Source organism: Raphanus sativus, chromosome 6 (assembly GCF_000801105.2).
Source record: "Raphanus sativus cultivar WK10039 chromosome 6, ASM80110v3, whole genome shotgun sequence".
NCBI classification, from domain to species: Eukaryota; Viridiplantae; Streptophyta; class Magnoliopsida; order Brassicales; family Brassicaceae; genus Raphanus; species Raphanus sativus.
This window is the reverse complement of record NC_079516.1, coordinates 25,691,616-25,699,849: the sequence shown is the minus strand read 5'-3', so window position 1 is coordinate 25,699,849 and position 8,234 is coordinate 25,691,616. Positions and strand designations below refer to the sequence as shown.

The window sequence follows — 8,234 nt, the reverse complement described above, 5'->3', positions numbered from 1 at the left end:
CTGAGCCACTGGTCTTTTTTCCAATCAGCATATCTAAATACCGACCTCTTTTGTCTTTGCCAAGAGACGTTTGCAAGACTTCTTTAAAGCTGTTTGAACTCTTTTATTCTCCCAAGGACCTTTTTCTAAGCAACCCCATATTGTCTTTTGTGTAATAGACTTTTGTTTCGGACTTTTTTCTTAAGCTTATTTCAGCTGTTGATCGTTTTTATCTTTCCATCCAACAAATCGTAAACCAACCACCCATCCAACCTCTTTGTCGTTCAGAGTCTTTGTCTTAAGACGTCTTTAAGTTGTTGGTCGTTTTCCAATCCAACGAGTCTTATTTAAGCCATTGGTCGTTTTTCCATCCAATGAACTTTACTAAGCAGTGGGTCATCTTTCTCTCATCCCCATATAGTCTTTGTCTTAAGACTATTGAGCATGCACTACCAACCAAAATATTCCTTACGGGACAACGTACCACTTTGTGGTTTAGAGTCTTTGTCTTAAGACTATTGAGCATGCACTACCAACCAAAATATACCTTACGGGACAATGTACCACTTTGTGGTTTAAAGTCTTTGTCTTAAGACTATTCAGCATGCACTTACCAACCAAAATATTCCTTACGGGACAATGTACCTCTTTGTGGTTTAGAGTCTTTGTCTTAAGACTATTGAGCATGCACTACCAACCAAAATATTCCTTACGGGACAACGTACCACTTTGTGGTTTAGAGTCTTTGTCTTAAGACTATTGAGCATGCACTACGAACCAAAATATACTTTACGGGACAATGTACCACTTTGTGGTTTAGAGTCTTTGTCTTAAGACTATTGAGCATGCACTACCAACCAAAGTATACCTTACGGGACAATGTACCACTTTGTTGTTTAGAGTCTTTGTCTTAAGACTATTCAGCATACACTTACCAACCAAAATATTCCTTACGGGACAATGTACCTCTTTGTGGTTTAGAGTCTTTGTCTTAAGACATCTTTAAGCCGTGGGTCATTTTTCCAATCCAACGAGTCTTATTTAAGCCATCGGAACTTTACTAAGCCGTGGGTCATTTTTCTCTCATCCCCATATAGTCTTTGTCTTAAGACTATTAAGCATGCACTACCAACCAATAGAATCTGAGTCTTATATGCCATCTCCATTAACATTCTCCTTTGGAGATACATTACCAACCAAAAGATTCCTTACGGGACAATGTACCCAAATAAAAATCTGACAGAACACTATTAGATTAGTGCTTGCCAATGATCTTTTTGGATTTCAAAAAATACTATGTCATCGATTAGAACTGAACTAATGTGTTTCTAATCTCTGTTCTTTGAGGATGGAATTCAAACGAGGACAAAGTCAAAAGTTTTGAGTCATAGACAGAGCATTTTACCTTGGTGATGATGGTTTCACACAGAGTAAGCTTCAAAGAATGTAAAAGCAGCAACTCTGGCGAAAAAAAGGCAGGTGAGTTTCTTCCTCCAAACGATACTGTCATCTGTTCAAACCCAAAAGAAAAAACATGTTCAGACACTAAACCACGCTGACTTTGTGTGCTAGAGATTTATACAAGAGAACGAATGTATTTGACAGATTGTATAGCCAAAACCTACACTAATTGCAACCATTTGGGATTCCCTGAAATCTATGATTTAAACACACACAAATCTATGCATGTAGTGAAGATAAACGGATCATTTGGATCGTGATCTGTTATGGGACAAAGGACAAAAAAAAAATCCACAACCGCCAAAACTAATCTATTGTGGGACAAATGTATCAAAATTACGATTTTATCCTTAATGAAACTTCAATATCAACCATTAGATCAAGAATTCTCACGTTATAACGTGAACCGTCCGATCTGAAATATTAACAAAAATGCCATTAATGAATCTTACCTCTCAGCCGTCGGATCGTATGAGTATGTTTTAATCTTGGCCATTGATTACCTTCCTCTTCTCTCTCGCCATTAATGAATCTCATCACTTCTCTTCTTCTTCATTTCTTCCTCAACCATACTCATAACTACGAAAATTCATTCACTTCACCAACCAAAGCTTTCTTCTTCAACTCTTCACCCACAAAGCTTTACCTCTGTATCTTAGGGTCTTTCTACAGGTTAGAACGCCGTGAGACAGCCCATTTGCGTGGTCCTTGGTTCTCAAATTGATTGGTAAGTGTAAACTCTCTTCCTCTCTCTCTCTTTTGTCTCTTTTTTATGCTTTTATTGTTATTTGTTTCGGTTTAGTCATATAAAATGTATGTTAACCGTATTAGTCAGATTATAAGGTTTGATATAATCTTGTTAGAGTATGAAACATGAAATTGTAGAAGATATCATTTTCGTCTATCGTACAACTAGTACAACTTGTAACACAAAATCTGTTAACAACCGGTTTTACTGGTACAACTGATGTAGTATTACTGACATTATTATTAAAAACGAATCAATAGTAAATCTGGTACCACTCTGTGTAAAACATTAAATAGGTGGTATTGGTACAGCTCGTATAACTTGTAGTAGTCATGTGCAAAATGAACGTAGTATAACTGGTCTTACTAGTATAACTTATAACTACTGTGATATGTAAACCAGTCAAACTGGTAATATTAGCATAACCGGTATTTTTTGTAACCGTATAACTCATATAACTTGTATAGTATTGTTGGGTTTTACTCATTTTCAGGAACTATGGATAGTAATGGGTCTGTGGTGATATATTTTGAACATGGTGAAGAGCAACATATTTCTACACTAGTGATGAAAGGAAGATATGAGGAGATTACTTATTCTGAGTTGGTTGATAGAATAGCCAAGAAAATGAAGATCGATGTAGTTGGGACGAAGCTTCAATTGAGTTACTTTCCGCTGGCAATGAATAATAAGAGGCCTTGCTATATCTTGGATGATGAAGATGTTTTAGGATATTTAATGAAGGTAGATAAGAAAAACCGACGTAGTGTCTTGCATGTGGAGCTTAAGGAAATTGTCTTAGGAAATCAGAGTAACGAGATGTTTTCTATGAATGAGGAAAATCTGAGTGATGCCGGAGCTAATGATGACATGGCTGGAGTTGGAGAGTTGGAAATTGTTCCTCATATTCGGATCCCTCATATTCAGGAGGATGAGTTTGAGCATGAGAAAATCAATGAAGAGGGTGATGAAATGGATGATAGGGAGGAGTTGCCGGCTGTTACAGCAGTTGAACCTCCTGTTGTCAATTCAGAGTGGGATGATGGCATTGATATGAGTTTGCATCAAGAATTTGCGACTAGAGAAGAAGTGAGGGATTTAGTGGACAAAGGTGTGCATTCTAATTGTTTTGAGGTTGATATAATGAAGTCGAATCCTCGGGTTTACATATTGAAATGTCGTGGGGCTGGATGCAGATGGTATTTACGAGCTGCAAAGCTGAAGAACTCTGCTTTTTTCTCTATCAGAACTTATAGAAAGATGCATACGTGCTCGCGTGGAGATGCAACTATCATGAAGAAGAAGAAAAGAGGTACACCAGGCTTGGTCGCATCAGTGGTGCACAATGATTATCCCGGAAAATACAAGACTCCGGATCCAAAGACTCTCATAGATTTGGTGAAGAATAGACTGGGTGTTGTTGTTTCATATTCTACGGCTTTGAGAGGGAAAAATAAAGCTTTGAGTGATTTGCGTGGTAACCCGGAGGAGAGTTTTGCTAGGCTGCCATCTTACTTGTACATGTTACAAAGGATGAATCCTGATACCATTACACGATTAGAAGTGGATGAGAAGAACCAGTTTAAGTATATATTCTTTGCGCTCGGAGCTTGCATCGAAGGGTTCAAAGCGATGAGGCAAGTGATAATAATGGATGGAACTCACCTGAAGGGTGTGTACAAAGGAGTGCTTCTCATTGCCACTGCTCAGGATCCAGATCATCATCATTATCCCCTCGCTTTTGCAGTAGTAGATGGTGAGAAAAATGCGAGCTGGGAGTGGTTTTTAACCATATTAAAAACTTTGATACCAGATGATCCACGGCTTGTGTTTTGTACTGATAGAAACCAGAGCATCATCAAGAAAGTACACGAGGTGTACCCGTTGGCAATCCATGGATATTGCAATTATCACTTGTCTAATAATGTCAGCGGAGCATGCAGCAATGTTAACAAGAAAGGAGTTGCCAGTAAATTTCGCCAAATTGCTGGTATATACAACGAGGTGGAGTTCCGAAAATGCTACAATGATTTCAGGAGAACGTATCCTCAAGCGGCCGCATATCTTTATGACAGTGTTCATGAGACTAAATGGGCAAGATGTAAATTTCCGGGAGAAAGGTACAACATAGACACAACCAACACTGTTGAATCTATGAATGGTGTTTTGAAGGAACCAAGGAAATATGCACTGTTGCCAATGCTTGATGTGATCGTGGCAAAGATGACAGAATGGTTTAACAAATACCGTATAGAATCTTTACGCGTACCAGAGAGGCAGATACTAGTCCCGTATGTGCATGGGATATTGCATCACAATTATCCTAAGGCAAAAAAGCTCACGGTGACCGAGCTAAATACATTTGAAGGTCACTACAATGTGGTTGGCAAAGATGGTCATGGTTATTTTGTTGATTTGAGCAACGGAACATGCTATTGTAGGTATTTTGATATTGATCGGTATCCTTGTGTGCATGCACTTGCTGCCATCATGAAGCGTGGAGAAATGGCTGAACATTATTGTTCTAGATATTACTGGATGGAGCAGTGGACTTTGGCATATTGCAGGACAATATATCCAGTGCCTCATCATTCAACATGGGAAAGTTCTGAAATTCCTGAGGAAATCCGATCTAAGGTTGTCTTCCCTCCGTATGTGGAAAAAAAGAAAGGAAGACTACAAGTTACTAGATTCCCATCTGCAGGAGAATACCATAGGAAGAGAAAGAAGAAGTATCCACCATTGATTGGTGAAAACGAAGAAAGTGGCAGTGATGACAGTGGCAGTGGCAGTGACAGCAGTGGCAGCAGTGACAGCAGTGGCAGCGAGGCAAATGGGGACGAGGGAGGTGACAACGAAAATGATGAGTGAATCTTACTTGTTAACTTGTTATAGAACTTATTTATGTATTGTAGATTTTATTTAAGTGTTGTAGAATTTATTTATGCCTTGTGTTGTTTCAATCAGGTAATACATGTGCAACATGGTAAAACTTCATAAAACATAACACTCATATATATGTGTTGTCGTACTGGTACAACTAGTAAAACTAAAATAGGTTGTACTCGTCTAACTAGTACAACTATGTCTATTTTACTATAATAGGTTCGACTAGTATAACTAGTACAACTATGCAGGTTCTGAAATTTAAATATTCTTTGGGGATTTCCATATTAATAAAACAATCAAATAGTCTAATTTTTATGTGATTGGATAGGTTTCTTTATGTTTTGTATTGTTTTTTTTTTTTCTGGATTTTTAGCTCCATCACAAAAGTTTGCTTAATCTACCTTATATATTTAAGGTTTGTTAACTTGTTTGTCCACATATTTTTGGCAAAACATACATGACAAGTACTTTCACAATAGCGATGATGGCAAAACATCCGGGCAAACACATGTTAACATAAATGAGTGGTACAACTAAGATTATGGTATTTTTTCTTTGGTACAACTAATATATTCAGGTTCCACTGCCAAAGTACAACTCTGTACAAACTAGTATAACTAATAAACTAGTGCAACTTTGTGCAAGTTGGTATAACTAATAAACTAGTACAACTGCATAGAAACCAGTATAACTAAAAAACTAAAACAACTTTGTGTGCATAATGTGTTTCAGATAAGTGGATTCCCAGATAAGTCCTACACGTTTTAATTCAACACTAGCTGTACTAGTTTTTCTAGTTATTCTAATTTTATATTTTTTGGCATCAACTATGCAGTTTTACTTGCTCCCCACCTGTAAATGCAACCTGTTCAACCACCAAATTAATTATACACATACAAGATTGGATTTAGGTTTTTAAAACACACACACATACAAGTTCATCCGTTTTAGGTTTTAAAACAAACACATACAAGTTCCAAAAACACAACATAGTTCAACATTTCACCAAATTAGTTTGGCGTAAAAGGAGACCTCAACAAATGAGAAACCTTGGACACCCTCTTTGGCCTCTCACCAGCATCCTGTGAATCTGTCTTGTCCGCAGCAGTTTTTTCCGCAGCAGCCTTCTCAAATCTCTCTGCAGTGTCTGCCATAATCTGAAGTGTAGATTGCTCATCTCCATCCTCATCAAATCTCTCTTCAGTATCTACATTGAACAAAAATACATCCTGACTTAGATCATCATCATTAAAAATATAATTTGAAATTATATGTTAATATGACTTACCTTGCACTAACTTCTCAGCAGCTGTCTCACCATCCTTCTCAGCCTCAATCTGTTTCTCACCATCATTCTCAGCCTCTGCCTCAATCTGCTTCTCACCATCCTCGTCGTCCTTATCAGCCTCATCATCATCACTGTCAACCTCATCACCATCCTCGCCGTCCTTATCAGCCTCATCATCATCACTGTCAACCTCATCACCATCCTCGCCGTCCTTATCAGCCTCATCACCATCCTCCTTATCAGCCTCATCATCATCCTTATCACCCTTATCACCATCCTCCTCATCACCCTCCTCCTTATCAGCCTCATCATCATCCTTATCACCCTCATCACCATCCTCCTCATCACCCTCCTCCTTATCACCCTCACCATCCTCCTTATCAGCTTCTTTATCACCCACCTTATCACCATGCATCTCGCCCTCCCTTCTTCTGCCTCCTGAAACATAATCAGTTTCAACTTGGAATGACCAATTTTCTCTCTGAATCTTGTCTTCTTCCAACTCCTTTACTCTTGCTGTCAGAAGACGAATTGTTTCGTCTCTCAATGCAAATCCATCATCCATGCTTTTGTTCAACTTCAACTCTAATTCTCTTAATCTCTCACGACCTGCCTCGCCTCCTGGCTCGCCCCCTGCCTCAACACCTGCATTTCCCCCTGCCTCTAATTCTCTTAATCTCTCACGACCTGCCTCTCCCCCTGCCTCGCCTCCTGCTTCCTCTTGTTGCTCTCGGGTCCTCACATCCATCTCATATAGATCCGGCCAGAATATTTTACTCCCTGGTTGAAGTAGGATCCTGTTCCAACTGTCAACAGCTATGTCTGGCGTATCCCAATCATCTTTCAGCTCCAAGTCTGCAAAAGTCCCTTCATCCATGATTTGATACAAAAGGTCTAGTTCATATCCTACTGGTTCCAAAATACTGATAATCTCCTGAAATATGACCAACAACAAATTACACATTTAATTAAATATGAACTTGAAGAAAATGACATAAACAACACTTAAAAAAATTATAAGCTTTTACCTTTGTCTCTCCTAGCGTCCGATAAATCATGTCAAGTGGAAATCATGTTGTGCCGGTCCTCTTGAACCTCCATTTGCACATTCTTGGACAACCATCAAGACAGTTTGGAACAGGCTCTCTGAATTTTTCTCTAAGGACAGGGATACATTCAAATGCTAATATCTGCACATCATTTCACACAATTACATTAGTTATATTATAACAAATATGCTTATGAAACCCAGGAAATTCATATACCTCCAAAGGGTTGATAAACCCAGGAAATGGCCATTGTGCCTCCTCTGGGATCCCATCACGAAAATGATCCCTCACATGAAAAATCTCTTTCATGCAATCTTCAAATGTGTAACGGCCCCATGGAAATTTGGTGCAAAACTCTAGATCTTCTACTGCTTGAAGAAGGAAATACTCAATGAAGTAATTTGCTTTTGACCTTCCTCTTAAAACTCTAGCCAAAAAGTAAAGAACCAACATCCTCAGACGATCGCCACTACCATCAAACTTCATCTTCTGAAGTTTCTCTTTGACATCTTCTTCTGTCACTTGCAGACCCTTTTCCTTCCCATCCTTTGTCTTCTTCACTTTAAAATACTTTCTCGCAAACTTCATGCTCCCTATCTTCTGATAGTTTTCTGGATATGAGTGGCAGTATAAACCAGAGATAAGGCTATGCTCCCTGATGGAGTATCTAACTGGAACACCGTTTACTCCAAACCAAGCTTGTCTACCCTTTCCTGTATGCATAGTACGAAGTAGCAACATCCACAATCCCATCATTTTTCTTGTTGAGGTACAATCCATGTGGAATATATGCTTGAACTGAGGATGATCCTGAAACCAA

At 38.7% G+C, this 8,234-nt stretch overlaps 1 protein-coding gene across 1 annotated transcript; it reads right to left on the bottom strand.

Moving 5' to 3' along the window:
- Positions 1-5,934: 5,934 nt before the first annotated feature.
- LOC130496038 (uncharacterized) lies at positions 5,935-7,554 on the bottom strand. The gene is made up of 3 exons (XM_056987780.1): positions 7,394-7,554; positions 6,366-7,299; positions 5,935-6,284 (listed from the first exon to the last, which is right to left on the bottom strand). The coding sequence occupies exons 1-3, from the start codon at positions 7,421-7,423 to the stop codon at positions 6,088-6,090; spliced, it is 1,161 nt and encodes a 386-aa protein (XP_056843760.1). The 5' UTR covers positions 7,424-7,554; the 3' UTR covers positions 5,935-6,087.
- Between the last annotated feature and the right edge of the window lie 680 nt (positions 7,555-8,234).

Coding starts and splice junctions, on each gene's coding strand:
- LOC130496038 (XM_056987780.1), bottom strand. CDS start 7,423: ATGATTTATCGGACGCTAGGAGAGACAAAG. Junction 7,300..7,393: donor GGACGCTAGGAGAGACAAAG/GTAAAAGCTTAT, acceptor GTCATATTTCAG/GAGATTATCAGTATTTTGGA. Junction 6,285..6,365: donor TGCTGAGAAGTTAGTGCAAG/GTAAGTCATATT, acceptor TGTTCAATGTAG/ATACTGAAGAGAGATTTGAT.